Genomic DNA, 25450 nt, shown 5'->3' with positions numbered 1-25450 from the left:
TCTCACACCCTTCTCTATATGTATAGAATTTCTTGTTTTTGGATGGAGTGAATAAACATTCTAACATGTGCTTATTCTTGTAGGACATGCACATGTTGCAGAAGCTCTTGGTGTAACCCTCCACATCTTCTTCACAATGCCTTGGATGTAAGTGGAATTTTCCTATGTGATCAATACCTTTTGTTTTTCAATGCTTACATAGCCGTCAATTTTCTTTTTTGGATGATTATCGTTATAGCTTAGAATTTAGCTGGAAATCTCTTCTTGATTTGACAGCATATTGCAAATTCCCCCCCCCAAAAAAAAAAAAAAAAAAAGAAAAATAGAAAAAAGAAGAAGAAGAAAACCATGTAGAGAGACTGGAAAATTCTTATTTGGAATTTGGATACTTATATTAGCATGGCGCCTTATGTGGAAGTAAGGTGATTTCCTTGTGGGGCATAACAAGATAAGACCATTTTTCATTAATTATATCAAATAAATGTTTTCTTTTTCCTGTGGGTGAAATAGATAACTATTTTTCATTATTTTTAGGTCAAATAAGTAGGGATTTCCCCCCTTCCCCCGGGGGTGAAATAGATTCCTCCTTTCTATTCGTGGAGTTCCACTTGATTGAGTTTTTAGATGATGATGCAATTTCTTACTTATATCATACATAGGCAGACCGACGTATGAATTTCCTCATCCATTGGCACGTGTATCTTAGGCTGCTGGTCATTGGGTTGCTTTGGTTCTCTGTGGAGTTTCACTTAATTGAGTTTTTAGATGATGATGCAATTTCTTACTTATATCATACATAGGCAGACCGACGTATGAATTTCCTCATCCATTGGCACGTGTATCTTAGGCTGCTGGTTATTGGGTTGCTTTGGTTCTCTGTGAACTTACGGAGAGTATATGGAATGCCTGTGTTTGTTTCATTATCATTCCTCACATTTGGCTCCTTATCTGTCGAGCTTTCATACATTCTTGTGGATTTATTGATATGGTGGGGGTATTAGAGGATTGATTAATGACTTTAGGAAAAAGAGGTTGAAACTTGCCCTATTGCATACTTCAGTACATACCATGGATCCGTCTCTCACTTTCCAACCGGGTATATGTGGAGTTCTCATCTTGTTGGCAAAGCCAAAAGGTAATGGTCTCCTCATTCTTTTCTAATTTATTAATCCTCATTTATTTCTAATTTCCAGTGCCTTTCATTATGTGAGTTCCTCCTATTGCCTAATGATGGTGTTGAAATTCCGAGAGATATTTCTCAAAAGGTATGATCCATTCATAGGCCCTTATAGGGTATTTGTAGTTACAATTTGAGTAAATCCCACTTTGAGTCGGAAGAGAAAAACAAGTAAAAAAACTAATCCTAGACTTATTAGGAAACCAATCTAACACCAAATAGGAAACCAATATAGAAAATATAAACAAACAAAAAATATAATTAAAAGAGGAGTCTTATTCCAATTAGGAAATCTTAATCATACTTCCAATACTCCCCCTTAAGTTGAGGCATAGATATCACATATGCCTAACTTGGTCAAAATAGGATATAATATCTATCCAGGTAAAAATTTGCAACTTGATTTTCGAACTTCATTAATGGCATATAGATTATGTCCACCTTATAGATTTTCATTTGCTTTGTCCTCATCTCGTCTGCAACTTTAGGTCTCCAAGGAAGAACAACCAAGGAAAAGGTAGCATCTTCAAATATTGAGAAGACCAATTTTTGCACAGGTTTGAGAGAATATATTAAGGGGGTAAAAATTGCTCGGGTACAACAATAAAAAATAAAACTTCAAAGCTGCAGCAATATTAGGTCTCCAAAGGAAAAATTTGCCAAGGGTAAGTGCAAATCTCCAAAGGTAACAGAGATTAGGTTTGCACAGGTCAAACATCAGATCTATAACAATGTTTGATCTCTGAAGTGGAAGATTGCTAAGGTAACATAGATTAAGTTCTGAGCAACTCTGAAGAAATGCACTCCAACAACGATCTAACTTACTATCGAGTCCATAAAATATTTCTTGAAGTAGACATCAATTTATAGGCATCTCCAATCCAAGGTTGTTAAGGTGGTAAGGCGACCAAAGCTATTTGGGCTATGCTTAGGCGACAAAGCGGCAATAAGGTGATTAAAGTGGTTGGGTCAATTTTTTTTCAATACAGCTACTTTCTATAATAAGCTAAATAAACATTCAATAGTCACATTCATCAAAAAAGAAAGCATTCAAGAATCATAATTATGAAAAATTATCCAAAAAATAACACAAACATAAGTTCATCTCATCAAGCATCATAACAATGATTACGTACTAACAGGGCCAACACGATAAATTAATGGATCTTATTATTCCGATTTCCAAGTCATTGTCCTGTTAATGATTCATTGATTCTCGATGTTGACTTGAGAATGACTCATGCTTCTCATTCTGTTGCTGATGGGCACAGGGGTCCGTTGCAATTTGGGTCTCGATTCTGAAATGACTAAACTATTAAATTTATATATGGTTGTAAAATAAATTTTGATTTAAAAAAAAGTATTATGTAGAAATGTAAAAAAAGCGGTTGCTTTAGCATCTCGGAGGCAATAAGGTGACAAAGCGGTAACACCTAGGCAAAAAAGCAAGGGGGGAGGCGCGTCAATTAAGTGGTTCAAAATAAGGCGGTTGAAAAACTGCTTTGCCGCCTAGGCGGATGCTTTGACAACACTGCCCCAATCTCCCTCTCATCTTTAGCTTTACACGTGGGCAAAATAATGACCAAATCTCAAAGGATCTGGCATATAAAACTTGACATATCTTCAATTTCCCAACACAGTGACAAAGAAGATCCCTAAGTGATATGGTCCATGGTCTACCAAGGTATGATAATGACCCGGATATAATTATGAGAAATCTTAGAAGACACAAATTAATATCAATGGGTAAACTTAGACAAGAAGAAATCTTTAATGGCAATGTGAAATAACTTGGAAGGTTAAAGCTCTCAATGGCACGATGTAAATGGCGTATAGATGGAAATTAAGGTAAGAAATAATCATTGAATAAGTTAATAAAAAAAAAGGAGAAGTTAAAAAAGTGAAGTGAGGTGAAAGAAAGATAAGCAAAAATAATGGATAAATAAGATGAAATAAAGCTAGGAAAATAATTGTTATTGAATATCTAAACCAAACAATAATAGAAAAACCATATATAGAGCAAATCTAGGAATTGCAGAAAAAAGGAGACTTAAGGATAAAAAAAGCTCTCTCTCTCTCTCTCTCTCACACACACACACAACTGAATTAAGGGAAGACAAAAACAACAAAAAAAACTATGGGTTAACTGGAGACTCGGGAAAGTTTTACCATTCACCTTTCCTCTTTGTCTTTAGTAAAAATTATATTGATTAACAATTGCACCATCAGAAACAATGGGGAAACTTCTTCAACTGAAAATTCTAGTTACTGAAATAAACCAAGAAAAACATATATGATTTCTCGTTTTAAATCTTCATGGAACCCTAGTTCGTCTTCCTCATTGAACTGGGGTTTGGTTCTTCAAACTAGAGACTTAAACGACGCTCAAAATAGCAATCTTAAGAAGGCTCTATACCATGTTGAAATTTTGAGAGACATTGCTCATAAAGTATGTTCCATTTATAGGCCCCAATGGGGTATTCATAGTTACAATATTTGTAAATCCCACTCTGAGTAGGAAGAGAAAACCAAGTAAAGAAAACTAATCCTAGACTTATTAGGAAACTAATCTAACACCAAATAGGAAACCAACACAGAAAATATAAGCCATATATATATATATATATATGTATCATACTATCATACTACTATTATAAAAGCATGTACTCTTCTTTTTCCGCAAATCTTTCACTTGACTATTATATCCTTTACTTTTGTTAAAATGTCATATTTTTTTATATTAATTTATCTGTCATTTTATTTAATTTTATTTTTTACAAATTCTTGGTACGCTTTATGTATATTTTTATTTAAATACATTAAATCAAACCAGGAAAGAAATATTTATTAAAAAGGAGAGTAAAAGATATCTCGTTTTAAATTCTTTTTATTTATTTTTCCTTTCAAATAGCTTTCTTTATTAATTGATTATTTTTTTTTCATCTCCACTCGACTTCTTTTTATTTTATTTTATTTTATTTTAAATGATCAAAGCCTATCTCAAACTAAGAAAGAAATTTTTAATAGAAATAAGAGTAAAAGACAATATTTCTTTCATTCTTTCTTTTTTTCCAATCTCAAACCATCTTTCCTTTTTCTCTTTTCATTTTATTTAGTAAGATTTTTTTTTATAGAAATAAAAGTAAAAGTTAATACTTTTTTTTAATCTCAAACCACCATCCCTATAAACCACTTTTATTCAAAAAATCTCAAACAACTTTCCCTATAAACTACGATCTCAATATATATATATTTATTATTTTTATATTTTTATGTCTCAAATCTCTCAATCTCTCTCCCTCAATCTATCTCTCGATTCTCTCTCAATCTGTTTCTTGATCTCTGTCGCTCTATCGATCGAAGAAGAAATTGCTAATTTGACAAACTAGAACCAGATTTGTGCTCATGGCTTCAATTTTTAAAGATTTGATTCATTTCTTATAGTACACTTTGAAATTGCTGCATTTTTATTTATTAATGGGATGGGGATGTGAGGTGGTATAAGGGATGTTACCATTTTGAACTTAACTATCCTGTTTTTTTTGCAATTTTGTGTAGGAATCGTGCCCTTCAATAAGATTCAGAAGGTAAGCGGGTAGCTGTCAAGTATTACTTAGATGACTGGCCCAAGCTAAATAAAAAGTTAGCTTTTGAGAAATCAATGTTCGCTAAAACTCAAAAGACAAATGCTCGGACTAAAGGTGAAACATTCTCCTTTCCGCCTAACTATAGGCATCTTGCTTTTAAGCCTATCTTGCTTTTAAGTTGTTTATAGATTTGTAGAATATCATCTTTGCCAAATGACAGGAACGAAGTGGAGAGTGAACACCTTAGTTATGCAGATTTGCACTACTGAGCTAAGTTCACCACTTTATGGACAGTGAAGTAAGATTTTTTGTGTAAACCTTTCCCCATCTACCTTAGCTAGGTAAACGGCATTAAGGTTTTTTGTGAAGTAGGGTTTTTTTTTCTTTTTTTTTTGGGTGTGTGTGTGTGTGTGCGCGTGTGCGTGTACATGTAATGTTTTACTCTCCAGTTATGGTGGAGAGTTTGATGGTCAAATTAGATCTCCTGTTGGCTTCATTGATACACTGGTCTGGTTATTAATTTTGTACGTATATTTCAATTTGCTTGAACAGAATGGTGTTTTTTCAACCTTATTTCAGTTGATTGAGACATAAATAAAAATTGAGCAATGAAGACCATAGTAAGTGTTTATATCTCTCCGTCTCTTTTATAATTTATGATTTCTTTCTCAGCCACTCCATTTGATAGGAACTTGGAAACCCAGTTTTCACTTAGAATTTATATTTCTTACTAATTGATTTTTAAAGAAATCAAGAAAGATAGGCTGTAAATTCTTCAAATTGTATTTAGATGATTGCAGCTCATTTTTCTTCTTCTTTTAATTGTTATTTTTTACTGGTTTCCTCTCCACTCTTCAGAGAACAGTGGTTTTCAAATGTCAACGGATTGGAAGGAGTTTTGAGCAATTTGGGCTGGCTATGCACAAACAAGAAGCACTTGAACTTCATAAACTCCATGGTTTGTTGATATGATGGTGGAGAATGGCAGTTTAATCTACGCCACTGTGAAACATCCTCGCCTTGATCATTCTTGACAGATCCGCCTCCACACTTGATCTACAAAGCCCAGTAGGTATATCTCTTCTCTGTTTTTTTTCATTGTTTTTTAGCTTCTCTCCGATGCGCCTTAATGTGATTGACCATAATCTTATAGGCTACTTAGCTTTGAGTAATAATTTGATAAATTTTTTTTGTATTTTTTAATTGATATAATTGGTTCTAGCATTATGGGTTTTGTAGGTCAACATAATTTCTTAAAGCTATTCGTTTGGTTTATTTAGCTCATAAACTTAGAATCATACTTATAGTTGTACTTTAGTGGCATAAACAACATTTGTTCTATTTCATTTGTTTGTGCTTTTTTTATTCTCTATTCAAAAGGATTGCATTTTAAATTAAAACTTGAAAAAAAGTGGATGCCTTAACCTACCTGTACTCAAAAGCAGCTTCCCAGCAGAAGCATGGAAAGTGCAACAAAGAAAGAATCAAAACTTCCTAAAATCAGCTCCAAAGAAAGATTCTTCTTCAGTACATACTGCCCCAAAAACCTTAAATTTATCTGCCAAGCAATCAAGGTTCACTCAGAATGGTGCAACAGGTGTCATTCTCAACATGTTTTTAATTTTTAAAAGCAGTCGAAAGGGGATCCTGATAATTCGTTGTTTCCCCCTTCCTTTTCCTGTTCTATGGATTTCATGAAAGCTAATCCTGATTGTTGTTATTTTGGACTTTCCATTGTATTTGTACAGTAAGCCGTGCAGGAAAAAATTCTGGATTGAAAGGAAACTTAAGTAATGCTAAAAAGCCTCCTGGTTCCACTCCCTCATCCACTAAATCCTCTGTGCACAATTCTCGGAAAACAATGGTGAGAACACATGTGCTTAACCTGATTTTATTAACTGTTACAACACATAAATTATATGGAATCAATGGCTTGTTGCCTCACATTCTCCTTTCAGTTTATTGTTTTTGAGTTCGGTGGAGTTTTTGCTTTGACTGATATTGATGTTATCCTAAAGAACTGGCCAACTCTGATTTGGGAAAACAATTATCGGCCACTCCCAAGATACTTCAGGGTAAAAAAGGTACTAATAAAGGCTTGAAGGTGGTTCCAGATCCTACAGTTCCTGTTATTGATGTGCAAGCAACCATTGGTCAGGCTGGCTCAGGCAAAATGGCTGTTCTGCTCCCACAAAACTCACAATATGTCACGGTGGACAATCAAAATAACGTGAATTTTCCACCAATGAAACCATCAGGTTTGCGGATGCCTTCTCCTTCACTATGTTACTTTGATAAGGTATAATGATGCAATTCAATTCTACCGTCACAATGGTGCGTACATATAGATGCTTCAAGTATTTTTTGAATCACTGCCTTCAAAATTCAATTTTTGTGGTCTCTTGTGAACATCTTATGATTTCCTTACTGTAGCAGAGCAAAGCTTCAACTCTACGTGGATATGAGTGTCAGAAGGACACACAACTATACAATCATAAAGATGCTAATGTTCCTAACTTGAAGAAGGTTGGTAAATCTGTGAATGTACATCTGCCTATTGCTTCTCTTGATGTCACAACCACAAGAACCTTCGGCCACTCAGGTTCAAGCAATATTGATGAGGTTAAGCTGCTTGATGCACAGAGTAGATTGCCCATGGTGGGTTCTTCTGCTGCAAGTAACAGTGATGCAGTCTCCATGAACTCAGTGTTGGGGTGCTCCATTCCTTCTGTGCTTGCTTCTTCCCATCCAATCCGAAAATCAAGCTTAGATCTTAAGAATCATTACAAGGTGGAAATTGAGGTTCCATCTCAATAAAATGGTTCTTACGGCACAATAAAACCTTGCCTGCCATTAAAACAATTCCTCTTCAAAATTATGCACTTGAATTTGCAGTTGCTTCCATGGAAGGTCTTGTTGGGGTCTATTTGGAGTTGGCAAAGGTTCGTAAAGTGACTCTTCTTGCTAGTCTTTTTCCAATATTTTTTTTGGTGTGTTGAGAGGGGGGGGGCAAAAGAGGTGTTGGATAGGAGTTTTTGTTTACTTGAATTAATTTCGGAAGATCCTTCTCCCTATATAGGATGATGCTTCATCGGTGGTCGCAGATAAATGCTTGCAACTCTTTCAAAGCAGTGAATCAGAAACTGATTACTGTCCTGATGGAGGTGTTCTGGAAGCTAGGGCTAAAGCTCTCAAAGGGCTAGTTGAGCTTTTGCTTGGTAATATTGAATCAGGTGTGGCTGAAAAATCTATTTATTCCCCATGCATTTTAATTTCTAGGGTTTTTTATTTTTATTTTTTTATTTTTTTTGTGCTAGCAAGTGGCTGACAACTTTGCTACTTCTGGTTTTACAGCAGAGTTGTGCTTTGGAGGTTCCGAGGACAAAGAAAGTTGTTCTGGTAGGATGCTTTTAATTGGACCGAGGCCTTGTAGCAGATGTTGTTGGTTCTGCTATATATTGATGGTTTCTGTTTATAGGCAATGTTGCTATTTCACATGGAGAATACTTGCATGCAACTGGAAAATTTTCTCTGGCAAAGCAGTTCTACCAGAAAGCAATTCAAGGGGTATCTGAGACCAGAGCTTTTGTTGATCCATCTTCATTATCTACTTGTAATATGCTACCGGAAGTTCTCTTGGGGGCCACCTGTGCATTGGGACAGCTTGAAGCACATGCGGGGTATGCTTTTTGTTACTTATTGATCTTGCATTCAGCTTATTCCTGTCCACTCCTTTTATGTTTGAGTCCTGAATCCTGCATGTATTGGTTCCAGAAATTTTGGAGAGGCAGAGGAGATACTGACAAGGGCATTAATAAAAGCGGAAGAGTGTTTTGGTTTGTAAACCTTGGTTGCAGTCATTAAATTGAGACTTCTATAGGATCTTTTAGGTGCATTGCTTCCATTTGATAAGATGTTGGGTGTATACTGTCTTGTTTCTCATTCTCCTCTCATCGCTGTTGTATCTAGGATCACATCATCCGAAGGTTGGGATCATCCTAACTTGCATAGGGCTCATGTTTCAGCAGAAGGCAAAGCTGGAGCATTCAAGTTCTCTTTTGATTCAAGAGGTTGGAACTGATGCATGCCTTCACCATTGCAACTAGAGAATGTTTAAGATCAAAGCATCTTTGGTGATTTATTTAGTAAATGCACATCGCTGGGCATTTAAGCATTCTGAAATTGAAATTTTCTGAAGCATACATAACTAAATTGTTGAATAAAAAACTAATATTAATCCTTAGTGCAATAACTTTGGACGGCATCATTTATCCATTCTCCAGCACCCAATTTCTAGCTAGAGTGTTTCAGTTGCACCAATTCAAGTTTATCCAAAGGCCACCATGATATGTTGAGGACATAATGACTACAATTGTGAAAGACCCATGTAATCTAACTACTTAGCACCAAAAGACAGGGGCAGTCAACCAATTGCAATATTGAATATGAAATTTGGTATTTGTGCTTTGTTAATCCTTCCTCACATTTGTTATGGGTATTCAACTCTCTTTGTTAATTTTTTGGAGAGAAAGAAAAACATTTCATGTTATTGTCCCTAGGTCTCAACTAGGATATTGAATTTGTGATTTTCCCAATATTCAGTTAGAATTCAATTTAGAGACCGTAGAAAACAAAGCTTTATCTTTCCTTTAACTGGGATGCATACCATTCTCCCTAGAAAATTATCGCTTCTTCTCTTGCGTTTGTCTGTATTTTATTGCATATCGAGATTTCTCACAAAATAATTTCAAGATCACACTCTCTTAATCCTTCATATATGGTCAAATTGTTTGCAGTAGATAACACCCTCAGGGAAAAAAGGGAGTAGATAACATATAATAGTTTACAATATATTTCTTTTTTGGGTAAAATTGTTTGCAGTATCGCATCTGATTGAAGTTCCATTTGAGTGCCCCCCTAACATAAAGGAGAGCTGTGCAGTTGTGGGTCGCTTCGAGAAAGACATTGCTTAGGAACAACAGGTCACATGACAGGTACACGATCGACTCTGCACGCTCCATCCTTTGGCCCTTCGCCTGTCAGCTGTAAGCTATACAATACTATGTTCATTCAAACCATCAAAATGGTGCTAATATGTTGGTATGCAATGTTTTCTTTTTAAAATTGAGATGTGCATATTGTTTTAGTCATGTAAGCAACAATCATCCATGCTAGTTGGCTAGGTCATCTACTACTTGCCATATTCTTTCTTCATTTTCACTGGGAAAATTTCTGAACGGTTAATTCTTTTAGTCTTGTTATTGACGTGCAAAAAATAGTTATTTGGAGTTTGTGCAAAGTATAGTATCTATAAGAATGTCTTGTATTTCTGTTCATCAATGGTCCAACTGATTGGGTCAAGCTTCAGTCACCACAGTGGCTGGTTCAGACTTTACTTAGTCAAGATTTGTGAGTGTAAGGCTTGCCGACCTGCTTTGAGATCAGGAGGGTTGGCTTGCTTCATTTCATCTTTTGTTAGAAATCTTTATATTTCTTATGCTGGGATTGTTTGGAAATATTGAACTTGATTCATGTGCAGACTGCGGCCCATTAGTTGATGTTGTTGGATTCTGTTTGTTAAACCTCGGGCTAAGATACCAACCTCAAAAAGAGTTCATTGAATGGCTTGAAGATGGAGCAAACCTATATATATAGGGTTCAGCAGCATGGTATGGCATTTTTCTACAGATTATATCTGAGTCTGATATTTTGATGTTTAAAGTATGCTTTCTGATATTTAAAGTATGCTTTCTGTGGTTAACTTCTCATTACTAATAAGATTCCTCTCTGACCTGCTGTTGATTCATGCACTGATGCACATTCCTAGTTTGTTCTCACTTGATTGACTTCTCACTTGATTGACTTCTCACTTATACCTCAAATACTAATGCATCATTAAAATTCTGTCATGCAAATGAGTGCCGTAATAGATTGAAACCTCAAAATCTTGGTTTACTCTACCAAAGAAAGCTGGCCTTTCTCTGTGACACGTAGGCTTCCCATGTCACAGTGCTTTTGAAGGATTGCACACCCTTCCACTCATTGACAAACTGATGCAGACTCAAAGGAAGCTTTTGTTTGATGGTGTTTACTTCTTTGCAAGGTTCAAATCTTGGTTTCAAGGTCAGTTTTGGCCAGCCAGAAACTGAGATTTGGCTCGACCGCTTGGCTAGATGGGCCGAAAGAAACCAGGGAAATTTTCTTTGAAATTTTGGTACCTGTCTTGGCTCTACCTCGAGTGTTTTTTAAGCTGGGTTTTGGCATACACCTTATTTAAAGGCCTCTAAACACAATGAATAAGTTTTTTGTATTAAAAAATCTACGAAAAGTTCTAATTCATTTCCTATTAATTTAGAAACATATAATCCATTATCGTCAAATACAAAGATATGTAATCTAATGTACTTTAAATGTTAATGCAATCAAAGTTCCATGACAAACAAGATGATGTTAACTACAAACTAAAGAAGCAAAAGAAACTTTTGCCTAGATCTCCACTTAATTGCATGATGAGTTCTTTGGTGGATCCATCCCATGAACCATATGCCAGTGAATCTGTCTTAGCCACTCCTCTGAATGTGCAATATATACATCCCATGACATGCTTTTGGCCCAACTGTTTTGGTAGTCCATATTTGCCCATCTATAGGGTCCATCTGAGATCCCAAGACTTTGAAAACTCCTAGTGGGTTTCGTCTTAGTTCTTGGAGGAATCTAAATTTCGACAAAACTTGAACCATGCTTCTTTGTATCTTTTGGTGCTTAAAACTTAAAGCTCTATAGAGAAGAAAAACCAACTTAACCCAAGATTTTAAGTAAAACTTTTGACAGTTAATGAATCATGTGTTGGTTTCATTAAGGTGGTTGATAGTAGCTTAATTATCCCAGTTTAATGAGAAGTCCCTCCTATTGTTACAGTCTCTTGACTTGTTGGTGGGTTTACAAAAAAAACAAGTTTAAGAGCTCATGTTCCTTTATTCAATGTTCATTAGATATGCACGTCATTCACAATAAACATTGGGGATTATTAGTTGCCGTTCAAGCAAACTAATGCATATGGTTGAGGCAGCATTTACATCTACAGGTGGAAAACTGGAGGAAGAATTGTATGTTGTTATGTAGCAGTGTGGGTCTTATATTATTAATTCTAAACCATTATGAGCATTTGCTCAATTACTTAAAATACAGTTAGTTTAGTTTGGAAGTTCTAGAACTTATTTGTGTATACTCAAGAATTTTATAACCTCTGTTCTGATTCATTTAATTTTTATTAGAAACATGATTTATTTAGTTATTATAGTGTATGCATTTTAAACACTCAATGTAATTATTTGTAGCTGAAAATGTTTTTTTTTTGTTTGTTTCAAGCCTCTGGAAGATGCACAAATAACAACAAACATTATTTTGAAAGCCTTGAAAGAGTCTGGACAAAGGAGGATAATTGACCGGGGTTGGGGTGATTTGGCATTCGTAAGTGTCCAACCCTTTCTAAACTTCCGAGTTGACAATGTAATTCCTCTGTTGGGGTCCTTGAGCTTAGGACACTGGACCTTTAAACTTCCATTGCTAGTTTTTCCATCCCCAATGCAGCCTCCACCCCCTCCTCTCTCGATAAATATTTGCTTTCATGTAGATATTTATATTTATATTTATCAATGTAATGGTTGAAGTGCACATCTATGCCTATATTAACATTTTTTAATCATGTCTGCCAGATTATTTTCTCCACTTGTGATTTTCATTTCAGAGCTTACCATTTCCTTTTCTTTTCTCTCTTATCTGCTCCTATAGTATGTTTATTTAAATGTTTTCTATGCCATAACACAATTTATACCTTTATCTCGCTTGTACACCTGGATCTTTTGTTGATGTATCCCAGTGTTTAGGGTTAGCTTCCAGGATCTTCTTGAGAGGTTGCAGCAGCTATTTCGGGTTCTTGGAGGTTTCGGCTAGGGTTTAAAGGGGCCTAAAAGGTTGCTGGAATATTGAAAAGAGATCTGAAATTTAATAGAATCCAAAATTCAAACTTGAATTTCAAATCCTAGCTGAACTGGGATTTGGCTAGGGTTAGGATTTGGGGAATTCTGCTGTTGTTTTGCAGTTTAGAAGTGGTACTGCCTCTAATCTGTAGTTCAGAAACTGATTAGGGAAAGAAGGGAGTGTGAAGGAATTATGGTTTTCTGAAATTTTAAAAATTCTGCAACTTTCGTAACAAAGAAGATGAAGTGTAGAATTTTCTAAAAGTCGCTAACGAAGGTAGGTTTGCAGAAATAAGGTTAGATCTGTGTTCAGTAGGCTTTGGCGATCCTAAAGAGGGTATAATGGGGTGTTTTGAGGCTGGAATGGGGGAGTCCTAGTTGGGGTGGGATCTGAAAACGTGGGAAGAAGAATGAGAAAGGGAATGGTGTCTAGGGTTTTGGATAGGGGCTGGAGTTGCAGGAACATGAAGGGGGAAGGGCTTGGGGATGTTTTAAACTTAGTGGAATGTGAGGTAGCTTGCTGGAATTCTGCAGGGGAAGCTTATGAATGTTGAACGAGTTCTCAAACTGAAGATATGAACACTCTAACCCAGCCGCAGGTCACCCTCCTAGGGATTCCACGACCTCTCAAGCCAAGTTTTCACTCAATCAATTCATTAATCATCAAATCTGCCAAATTACAATAAGACTAGGCTATTTATAGCCTCCTATTGTTGGCTCCTATTACTTGTCAAACAAGACCTCCTATAACTGACTCCAAACTCAAAACAAACTCCTTTCAAGATAAGACTCCTAAAAATTAGTAACCACATCTTCACCTACTAGCAACTCCAACTAATACCCAAATGCCAACATAACTCAACATATGAGACTCCAAATTAAAAAATAAAAACAGAATTAAAAACCAGAAAATTTTCTGAACTCAACCCTATTGGCATAGACTCGATCCAAGGGGTGAAAATGACCATTTTGCCCCTTAGATTCGGCCCCCTAGTTTGGGCCCTATTCGCATGTGCTTTGGGCTCCTTCTAGGCTCTTTTGGGGCTGCTTGGGGGTCCCCCTACCCCACACAACCAAACCAGAGTGGAGGCTAGATCATTGTGGCCCATCGGTCAATGCCTAAATATAAAAGAGTCTGAATAATTAGAAGCGTTAGTGAAATATTATTGGAAATCAAACAATTATTATGTATGAAATATATTTGTCGTAATGGCAAATGGTTGTCTCTTCTATGTTGGCATCCAAAGGGGGGAAAAATGTCTCTTCTATGTTGCTTCACAGATTAATTTATGTAGGTTTTCTTTTTGTACCTCGAAAACATTATGCATCATAAATACTGTCCATGATCCAACTCTTAGATCAACTAGGTTGAACAGAGTGAGGAGTCTTGACCATCTGACGGCACATTACTCACAAAGGTTATTGAAGGTTTTTAATTCAAAATTCTTATGCGTTAGACTTGGAAAACAGAGCCTCTACAAAAGATGATTGTGGTGAATATGTACTTCTTGCAGCCTTGACAGTAGCCAACTGCTAGACATAGCAAAGGACTAAGGATGTTGAGGATCTTCAAAGATATAGATTGGCTAGAAATGAAGCTAGGAAAATTGCGGGATAAGCAAGGTAGAAGAAGTATGAAGAGTTATATAACAAGCTGGGCACTAAGAAAGGGGAAAAATCTATTTATAAGATAGCTAAAATAAGGGATAGGAAGAGTAGAGATCTTGACCATGTTAGATGTATTAAAAGTGGAGATGATAAAATACTAGCTTGTGATGAGGATATTAAGAAGAGATGGAAAATCTATTTCTAGTCTACTAAATGAGCACACTTCTAGTATTTGTGAGTCGGACAATTACACCATCCACCAAGGCACCAATTTTCTAACATATATATGGAGAATTTCGATGTCTGAAGTAAAATAAGCACTTAGGTGGATGAAACTAGGCAAGACACAAGGCCTTGATGAAATCCTAATAGAAGTATAGAAGAGCTTAGGAACCCACGGCCTAGCTTGGTTTACTAAATTATTTTATAAGATTATGAGCACAGGAAAAATGCCAGATGAATGGAGAAGTATCATGGTTTCAATTTACAAAAATAAATGAGATATACAAAGCTGTAATAACTATAGAGGCATTAAACTGATGAGCCATTCTATTAAATTATGGGAGAGAGTAATTGAAACCCGTTTGAGACAATTAACCTCAATTACGGAGAACCAATTTGGGTTTATGCTAGGAAGATCTACAACAATGACTATTTACCTAATTAGGAGACTTATGGAAATGTATAGAGAGTGTAGGAAAGACCTTCGTATGATATTTATTGACCTAAAAAAAGCTTGTAGAGTTCTTATAGCGTTAATTTAGCAAGTGCTATAGAAAAGAAGGGTCGCAAGTAAATTCATGGACATAGTTAAGGATATGTATGATGGTTCAATAACAAGTGTAAGAACACTGGGGGACAAAGTAATGAATTCCCAATTATAGTTGGGCTACATTAATAATCAACTTTAAGCCCATATCTATTTGCATTTATGATATATGAATTAACCAAAGACATTTAAGAGGAGGTTCCTTGGTGTATGTTTTTTGTTGATAATATTGTGTTGATAAATGAGGCTCAAGTAGGGATTAATACCAAGTTAGAATTATGGAGAGCAACTTTGGAATCAAGATGTTTTAAACTAAGTAGAACGAAAACAAAATATCTAGTTTGTAACTTTAGTCATGATCGGGCAGACAATGAGGTGGTAAAACTTGACGATAAGGAGATTCTTCAGATTGATCGTTTTAGGTACCTTGGTTCAATCTTAAATAGAGATGTGAGATAGAGGATGATTTTTCCCAAAGAATCAAAATAGGGTGGATGAAGTGGAGAGGTGCGTCTGAGGTCTTGTGAGATCGATGTATCCCATCCATCTATAGGACCGTCGTTCGACCAGCTATGATGTACGGTGGAGAGTGTTGGGCTGTTAATAATAATCATGCAGATAAACTCTGTCACACCCCACCCATCTGGATCCGGTAATACCCGAAAACCTGTGGGGGGTGATACATTGCAAGACCTAGATTCAGTGACAATTCCATACAACTCATGATATAACATAATTAAAAGGACAAGAATAATCAAGTTCAAGTATTAAAATCCAAAATCCAAAATATCGATTACAATCATCTAAGGTTTAGAATCCAAAGACATAAATATCAGAGTTTAATAGAAAAGATAATAGTTTGTTTGCAGCGGAAAGTCTCTAAGGAAGATTCTAATGGAAAGCGACTCTATAAGAACATTTAAGATAGGAGCATGATGCATCATGTGCATCCACCTCTTCTCTGATCACGCTCTCATGGAAATCTCCCACCGATGGATCCTCCATGGGAGTGGGGTCCTCGTAACCTGAGGAGAAGTCTAAAAATATACACAAATAAAGGAGTTAGTTCATAGAACTCAATGAGGTTAACTAACTTTCATGTCATGCATTCATCCATCATTTTCACATCATAAACATAAGATAAGCATGTGATTAATAATATAAGTAAAATGATGCATGATTATGATATGATGTCCCTAACTCTATCATGTATTCTCTATGGTAGATATGCTTTAATTATAAACACTAATCTCCTTTGGGCGATCTTAGTCACTCTCCTTCAACAAGAGACATTTATTGGGTTCTTTACGGTTGTTGGGTAAAGTCATGTCGAACCGTGGTTGGTGTATAGGTCACCACTCTCTCACATCACCGTTTGGTATGAGATTTGGCACGTGTCAATGATAAGCTTAAGCCCAGTGCAAGGTCATATGGTCTTGTACTACATATGGTTCAGATATCTCCCCTCATGACTAGTGCCTTTTTGCGTCGATACCTTCCCACCTATGAATGAAATCCTCAACTGGAGACATCTGTTGGACCCCATTCCTTAACCCAGTGATCGTCCACATATAATAAACATGATGCTCTCCATGTCCTCTCACGGATTGGTTACCGGTCTTGAGAACCGAGGAGCCCTTATCTATTATATGCAACCCTACCTCTCTATGATGATAGTGAGCCCATTCGACATCTAGGATCCAACCACTAGCATCACGGGTTAACCGGCTTCAATACCCCTACCGGAAGGGTAGTAGTACTCATAGGGATTCCTAGCCCAACACTTCTAGACACCTATCATTTATGCAATTTAAATCTAAATACCATCACATGAGGTCACTAGGGTAATGGGCGAACCCACAACCCCAATTGATGAGATTAGTTAAGAAGAATAACTCCATTCAACATCATTCATCCCATAAATTCTAATATCGTATACATATCATTAATATAAAGTTTCAAATCAAGGATAATACCCAACATCAAACCTTACCTTTTGTTCGCGCAAAGTCACACATAAACATATTATAATATAACCATTTAGAGTAATTTATATCATTAATAGAATCCAAAATAACATCACTTAATAGTAAACAACATGTTGTTGTTGTTGATGATAATGATGGTTGGGATACATAATTTGGTCCATGTAGCTGACCCCATTTTAGTTGGCAAAAGTCTTATTGTTGTTGTTGTTGATAATGATGGTTGGGATACATAATAACATTGTTATGGTGCTTGGATAGCTTTGGAAACATTTATTGTGATAGAGTGTATGAATAGATGTGGCAGCTTCTTGAGATATGGGATGAAAAGTTATTGAAATAGGTTGGAAGTTGGGAGAACTTAGATAATGATTCATGGGGATCAATCCTAAAGTTTGGGTTGATTTTGATGGTAGCTCGGTATATATCTAAGTATGGAATTTGGGTTTTTTGAGGAGTATGAGAATTGAAATGAATGGAATTTAGGGTTGGGTAAATTTGGAAGGTCAGAAGATGAAGTGGTGATGGGGATATTTAGAAGGTTATAAGAAGAATTGGGGATGGGGATGATTCAAATTACAGTTGTAGAAGAGAACAGCAGGTTAACTAGCTAACAAGAAGATTTGATTTTGTTAGAAATCCAAGTAACAAGAAGGGGAAGAAATTACATTAGAGGACAGCGGGAGATGCTTTTTTTTTTTTATTTTTTTTTTTTTTTTTTTTGGGGTTGCTTGTCCTTATACCCTCCTGCTTTTCCCCCCCCCCCCCCCCCCCGTTTTTTTTCCTCCCCCTTCTTTTTTTTTTTTTTTTTTTTTTTTTTTTTTTTTTGTTTGCTCTATTTTCCCCCCCCCATGTGGTTTTGGAAAAAAACCCCCACAAGTGTACGCTGTCGTAACAAGTAATATAATGATAAAAGATCGATCCCTCGAAGACTATAGATTAAGTACCAAATTAATTATACCAATTTTATTTGAACAAATAATAAGGAAGATAATTATTCTAGACTATATTGCAAATTGAAAGTTAAATTGAGATTATTAATTGCTAAAGACCTAGGGGTCAGATTTCACCATAACTAAGCATTCACACCCTTTTCTCCCTCTTTATAATTTGAGAAATATTTTCCTGATTGATAGTCGAGATTCCCTTCCCTATCTACTAGTCTCTCTCGAGTACTAATAGAAATTCCCTCAATTGCTAACCCACTATATTTCTATGTGGGTTACAACAACTGAGAAATCATTAAATTCTATGGATTCCCATGTAACAACTACACAAACCATGTAAGTATATCTCTATCCTACATGTAATTCATGGCTTTTACTCCAATGAACTAAACACATAAATCCCCTCTCAGTTCATTATGATTAACAAATCAGTTGATTAGTGGCCAATTAATCAAAAGCATGAAGAATAGAAGTAAAAACTCAATCAAAGGAAACAATATTCAAAATTATATTGATGAAGTCAAGAGTGGGAATTCAAAGATAGGCTACATCTGATCCCTAGAAAAACTAAATTAGTTCATACTAGAAACTAAAAACATTACAGAGGAGTTCAAGAACATTGAAAGAAGATCAAGAAAAACTTATTCCCAAGCTTCAGATCTCCAAAGCCATCCAACGTCTTCTGGTTCAACCTCCACGCTCTTCCAAAGCTCCCAAAAACGTCCTCTCTCTCTTCCTTGGCTTTGCTATCCTTTTATAGATTAATTAAACTTAGAGTTTGAATCAAACTCAGAGTTCTTATCTGACTTAACCAAGGAGTGTTTTGATGTATAAATCGGACTAACTTAGAGATCTCCAATGCATAATCCCACCGTTGGATTTGAAGACCAAGACGTCGTGAAGCTCTCCTCCAAAAATCGGCTTGATCGGACACCATATGACCATCCGATGAAGATCTTGATCAAAACTGGACAGAGACACTCAAAAACGGGATTCTTCTATCTTTCTTATTTGAATTGGATTCTTCTTCCTCTTTTCCCTTCTTTGATCAAATCCTAAATAGGAAATAAAACATAGAAGCATGCAAGGACTCATTCTCTCTATGTTTTTGACTTGAGGTAGGACTCTTGCAATAATACCCAGATTTGATTGATAATTTCCTACACGTAAAAGTAATAAATCTTTATTAGAATTTGTTAGGAAATATATAAAATCACCAAAATTATAGAAATTAAAGGAAAGAGTGCAACATATTCATTTTCATATTATATTAGGGTAAATTGATATAAAACAATTGTAAATACATGGAAATATAGTAAATTAATCATATAAAATAATATGCATGAAATCAACTTATCTTTTTTTTTTTTTTTTTTTTTTTTTTTTTTTTTTTTTTTTTTTTTTTTTTTTTTTTTTTTTTTTTTTTTTTTTTTTTTTTTTTTTAAAATTTTTTTTTTTTTTTTTTTTTTTTTTTTTTTTTTGAGGAAAAAAAAAAAAAAAAAAAAACTCCCTCCCCTTTTTTTTTTTTTTTTTTTTTTTTTTTTTTTTTTTTTTTTTTTTTTTTTCCCTGGGTTTTTTTTTTTTGGTTTTTTATTTTTTTGTTTTAAAAAAAAATTTAAAAAACGCGCCCCCCCCCCCCCCCTCTCTCTTTTTTTTTTTTTTTTTTCTCCGGGGCGGGCCCCCCCCGCCGCTTTTATGTTTTTTTTGTTCCTTTTTCACAATTTATGGGGTGATCTATGTAGGGGGCCCGGCCCCCCCCCCCCCCCCGCCCCCCCCCGCGCTTCCCCCCATGACCTGATATTAGCCTATTACCACTATTGTATAATCTAGAAATTAGTGAATTTTTTTGGACACAGGAGGACCTGTTAACCTGCTAAAGCTCTTTGCCAGCTTGAATATATGTTTTGCTTCCAGTCGACTCTTTTTTGCTTCTTTGGAGTGCATCTATTGCTTGGACGAAATTTGTTTCATGTGAATTCTTCAACTGATACTGCTCTTCAATTGTTAATCTCAATGCCATGCCCCTAATTGGTTTTATTGCGACTACTAGAATGTTTGTATGTGGTTTCCTACAAAGTGCTACTTCTGTTCTATGCCTGCTACTAACCTATATACCATACCCAACTCTAGTTAGATATTCTTCTGGTAAATAGGAGATGATCCCAATATTGCCATTGCTTTGCTGCCTCGGTATTCTACTTTGGTCTTACCAATGCTTATATTGCTGCTGCCCCTGGTTCATTAAAGTTTTATGTTTTGAAAAATACTGCTAATCCCGTATTTGATTTTGCTGCAAGATATATTATTGGTTCCCCTGTTTTATTGAATTTTTCTTCTCTGCGAAATTCTGTTGATGTTGTATTGAATTTTGCAGCAAGTTATACGGAGGCTGCTCTGCAATTCTCAACATAGGCCTCCTCAAAATCCTAATTCGGCTCTTAAAAGCTCCTAATCACTCTAGATGACTCATAAAGGTAAATAAACTTAAGGCAGATTCTAAGAACTTGGTGCCTTAATCTAACTCAAACACTAAACCAGATATTGAATTGAACACCTAATCTGGTGTACATCATTACCCCCTCCTTGTGCGCTTATAAATTAGACCCTTTACATGAGTAGACCCAAAAATAAGAGGTTTAATGTTTATAGAATTCACCCCCCAAAGTAGGGTATTTTAAGCATTCTTTTCTGTATCACTTCCTTAAATTTAGAATGCCTTTCTTTTGGGGGAGTGTTTGTACAGGTAAGACACACATCCTTTATTCATTTTCAATTGAATACACCTATATTGTTTTACCTCTTTTTTTCTTCTTCTTTTTCCCAGTAGTACTTCTTTATGCTGTCTTGTTATTCATTTGCATGTATCCCAAACATTTCCATGTCTATCTTGGGTGTAATGTGTCTCTCTGAATACAAAATGTTTCTTAAAATCACCTTTCTGATACACTACCTGATACCAACACTTCAAACCTTGACTGGGATTTTCTTAAACATCAAGTTCTGTCTTCTAATGCTTTTCTCAGGTTCAAATTTGACCCATAAGATGTTTACTCCTCCAAGTTGGCCTTGTGACATCAAGTTCTGTTTTCTAATGCTTTTCTCAGGTTCAAATATGACCCATAAGATGTTTAGTCCTCCAAGTTGGCCTTGTGAGGGGTTAAATGTGACCAAACTTGGATACAACTACTCTGAGCAGCACTTCTATTAGTTGATAATCTTGAATTTAAATGCTTGTTACTGGAACAACATATACTTCTAATTCATTCTGTAATTTGTAGTTTTAGAAGCTCTGCAAAAGATATTCCTTCTTGAAGATTTTTCTCATAGCTGATTGTTTCCTCGGTGCTCTTCCGTGGTGAGTTACGTCTTGTTTCTCTTTTTCTATATATTATAAATTGGTTTGCTGATGAACATTTTTTTTTGAAGTCTGGTAGATTAAGTAATAGTGGCAGGACTCGATTCTTGTACTGCCTCACAAAATCTCATCTTAATGGTCCATTGCTTAATTTGAATCGCATATAAATCTTAACCTGGTGATGATTTAAAAAGTTGATTCGATCTATTGAAAGCAGGCCTTTTGAAGAGAATCCTCTTTGGCTTTTCAATCTGAGCAATAAAAAAGAAGAAAACCTCTTCGGAGCCCTAAAGCCACAGGAAATGAAAATCTTACTTCTTTTTAGCCTCATCTTTTACTATGACTCTTTGAACTTCTATTTTTAGGGTGAATAAAAAGTTTGTAGTGAAAAACCTCTAAAAAGGGAAGGGAAAGAGGTGGCATAGAAAAGGGAAAATGGTGGGAGGGGGAAGCCACACAAGGTTCAGGCCTTAAGAAGATAGGACATAAAGCTTCTGGCCTGCAGCAAAATACTGCAGGCTGTCTCTTTGCTATTAGAGAGCTACTGGCTGCTGCTTCTGACCCCCCTAACTGCTTCTTCTAATAAAAGATTACAAAACAAATTCTGGAGTCAGTGGAGGGCCAAATCCACTTTTGCTGGCGGAAGAAGGACAGATACATCTACACATTAGGATATGATGATATGCTATTACTTGAGCTATCATCCAAAGGTGTAAGGGCTTTTTTCCCCGGCCCGGGGGGTGGGGGTGGATGTGGAATTGTATGAGGCTTGGAGCCAATGTCAAAGGAAAAGTCTTCCTAAACCATGTCAATTTGAGAGAATTGGAGGTCCATTTGTGGATATTTCATTCCATCCTTGCGTGATATATGACAGCCCCAAAAACAACCTTACTGGCTGCATCACAAAGCGAACTACCTTAAAAAGCCCTAGGGGAAGGGCACATTTTCTACAATGCCCATAGAGGCTGTGGCCTTGTCCTAATAGAGAGGGTGATGGGGCCATGAGAAAAAAAGGGGGTCAATATCCTCAGTGCTTTCCTTCATAGAATACAGGAGCACAGATTATGACATGGCTGTAAAGGCAAAGACTTGGGGGTTCTTCAAATGTTGAAGATGTGGTGGGTAATGTGGCCTTAGAAATTGTGCATTTTAAGACTGAAATATTTGAAATTCCCAAAATGAGCTGACCAAGATATATATTAATTTCAGCGAGATTTTTGAGTTGTGCTTATGGGTACTATTTGCTGCCAACTTACAGGTTCATCATGGTGATGCTGGTACAACAGCCACTAGACTAAGGGCTGGGGTAATATTTTATTTATGGAAAATCCACCTGTTTAAAGAACCATTGGTTTCTTACACTTGTGGAAGAACTTCACTAAGTAAACTTGTTAACTATGATACAGTGTCCAACAACAATCGTACCATTCTTTGGAGATCAGCAGTTCTTCTGGGTGATAGGGTACACCAAAAAGGAATTGGACCAGCACCAATACCTATTCTGAGCTCACAATTGAATCTCTTTCAAGTGCGATGACATTTATGCTTCAGCCAGAGGTAATTTGAATTATATATTTGTGCCATCTAATGCCATTGGTAATCTGTGTAAGATGATTACTTACTTAATCCCTTGACAAGTCTTTGGTTATCAGTCACTTTCTTCATATAAAATCTTGTAATGCGATTGTGGATCACCCCCCACCGCCACCCCAAAACTTTGAGTGGCTGGACCACACGAAATAATCAAATTGGAAGTGTGACCTGAAAGCTCTCATTGCATACCCCCTCCCTATTTTTCCATTTTTGAAATTCAGGTATTTCAAATGTTTATTAAAGTCTGATGTTACAGGCTTACAGAAAAGGCAGTAATCAACTTATGTAGGAAAAATCGGGACAAACAAAAACATTGGAACTCTAACAAAGAAACTGTTGCTTGAGATTTCAGGGTGGTACATGCATTTTTACAAAAATAATGAAGCAGCTCTTTAGTACGTCATGAAAATGGCGTTGCAGCGGCTGTTGATGCATTTCACCGTCATTTGCCTGAGGAGGTACCAATGCCTTGAATCCTTGTAAGTGATTGATAAACCAAACCCACTGCACCACTGCAGTAGTGCAGTGGTTATTTCGACAAATTGCAAAAATTTGCTGTCTTCCCTGTTCGTCGTAGCATCTTTTATTGCCTTTCTCTTTTACGTTATATAGATGCTTTCATGTTGTACAGAAAGTCAGTCACTGTTTATCAGGGCCATTTACATATGGTCTTCTGTTCATTCCATTGATGTTTCTCCTGTAGATAGTGAGAAAATAAGTAGATCTTGTAGAAACTTTTATTCAAATTACTTACAGCAACAAAGAGGGAAAATGATTGTTCACCTGATGATGTAGCAACAGATTAACATTTTCACGTAGGAAGACAGAGTTCGAATCCTCGTGAGGCCATGGGCAATAGTTATTCTAGAGTAGTTAAGGTGCACGTAAATTGGACTGGGGTGTCAGTTCAAAAAATAAAGAGCAAATTGAACTGACATACAAAATGGAGGCCTTAAAGCACTGACACCCTACTTTATGTTTAAAATGCATATAGACCGTAAAATTAGTTTTATATTGTATATATTTGTCAAATTTATCATTGAAAACAGTTAAATCACTGTTTATTTTTAAAAATATCCCTATAATAAATAGTGTCGGAAAAGTTCAGCGATAAATTTGACAAATATATCCAATGAAAATGTAATTGTAGGGTCTTTATGTTTTTTAAACATAAAGTTGGGCGTCAGTACTTTAAGGCTTTCATTTTGGATTTTGGAGTATTAGTGGGATTTGCTCTAATTAAAAAAAAAAAATCCTAGTTGGTTCTTTGGAGTGTTCATACCCGGTCAGCCCCCAATGGGTAAAAAGCTGATCACTCTCGTCAGCAGCCAAGTAGTCTTATCCGAGTAGTCTTATCTTTGATTATGTTGCAAATGTCAATTTCTTTCAAGTTAATATTTGGACTTCTATGTTTCCTTAATCGAATGGAGAACCTGGCCCCTACCTCTTATCTTCATTGATGTTGCAATTGTCAATTTCTTTCAAACCAATCTTTGGACTTCTTCTATATTTCCTTTTTATTAAATCGAATAGAGAACCTAACCCCAACCTCTTACGCGTCATAGTTGCAATCTTGGCTTCTTGCATGGTTAGTGCCTTCACCACATGGACCTAGATGGTTGTGCTAACCTCTCTTGCTTTGAAACCTTATAAAATGGTTACCGTCCTTGGTTTTTCATCACTACTACCTGCGGATTTTTTGCCATTTTCTGTACAATCGCTCGCAATCAACTTTTGTTCTCCACTGCCATGTTTGAGAAAAAGCACCACCACCACCACCAACATTTGCACCACCACAAGGAAGAAAAGCCCATAAAAGAAATGACTAAGAAAGAGTACGAGAAAAAAGTGAAACACCACGAGCACTTAGAGCACCTCGGCATGGCAGGTGCGGCAGCAGCTGGTTCTTTTGCTCTGGTAGGTCTAAACCAACTGTCTCGGCTTCAGATTGCTCTATTGCACCTCTTTATTGATACATTTGAGAGCTAATAATGTCTTTATTTGGTGTTTCTAATTAAAATATTGTTCAGCACGAGAAACACATGGCTAAGAAAGACCCAAAGCATGCTCACAGCCACATAATCAAAGAGGAGATTGCAGCAACAATCGCGGTAGGCAGTGCTGGATTTGCCATCCATGAACACCATCGCAAAAAAGAAGCTAAAAAGGAAAAAGAATTAGTTTACGGGAAGAAACACCATTTCTTCTGAAACTCGTTTCCTTATATGGGTTTTCTCCCCAGCACCACTTTTCTGTAATATATGACGAGGAGATGTATCATGTATCTTAGTGGTAAACCAAATTGATTGATGGTTCTCTTAGTGTAAAATTATTGTCGAATGGTTTACAAAAAAAAAAAAAAAATTATTGTCGAATGATTTTAATAAAATAGCAGAATTTTTTTTTTTTTGACCCCACAGTGCCTTAACTCACATGGAGAACCTGCATCT

General features: G+C 36.1%; 1 protein-coding gene across 6 annotated transcripts in view; it reads left to right on the top strand.

The window, feature by feature from the left end:
* LOC149027403 (uncharacterized) overlaps positions 1-21318 on the top strand; it is a 29951-nt gene extending 8633 nt beyond the window's left edge. Inside the window, exons 6-22 of one of the 6 annotated variants that reach the window (XR_016174542.1) lie at positions 102-147; positions 1061-1135; positions 4736-4878; positions 5317-5384; positions 5623-5836; positions 6210-6361; positions 6513-7290; positions 7408-7706; positions 7844-7997; positions 8119-8163; positions 8243-8444; positions 8539-8600; positions 8734-8834; positions 9706-9758; positions 10304-10433; positions 12133-12234; positions 20427-20516. Coding sequence is in view for 2 of the 6 variants with exons in the window: in XM_089162398.1 (XP_089018524.1) it covers positions 7668-7706; positions 7844-7997; positions 8119-8163; positions 8243-8444; positions 8539-8600; positions 8734-8834; positions 9706-9758; positions 20427-20517 (747 nt within the window). In the remaining 4 variants the exon portion in view is untranslated. Of the gene's footprint in view, positions 1-101; positions 148-1060; positions 1136-4735; positions 4879-5316; positions 5385-5622; positions 5837-6209; positions 6362-6512; positions 7291-7407; positions 7707-7843; positions 7998-8118; positions 8164-8242; positions 8445-8538; positions 8601-8733; positions 8835-9645; positions 9799-10303; positions 10434-12132; positions 12235-20426 lie in introns of those variants that run through there. The other 5 variants (XR_016174544.1, XR_016174543.1, XR_016174541.1 and 2 more) reach the window with 5 other exon arrangements.
* The last annotated feature ends 4132 nt before the right edge of the window (positions 21319-25450 follow it).

The sequence above is a fragment of the Hakea prostrata genome, chromosome 1 (genome assembly GCF_041222555.1).
Source record: "Hakea prostrata isolate BN-2017 chromosome 1, UWA_Hpros_2, whole genome shotgun sequence".
Classification (NCBI taxonomy): Eukaryota; Viridiplantae; Streptophyta; class Magnoliopsida; order Proteales; family Proteaceae; genus Hakea; species Hakea prostrata.
The sequence above is the reverse complement of the archived record's forward strand: the minus strand, read 5'-3'. Positions and strand labels throughout refer to the sequence as shown.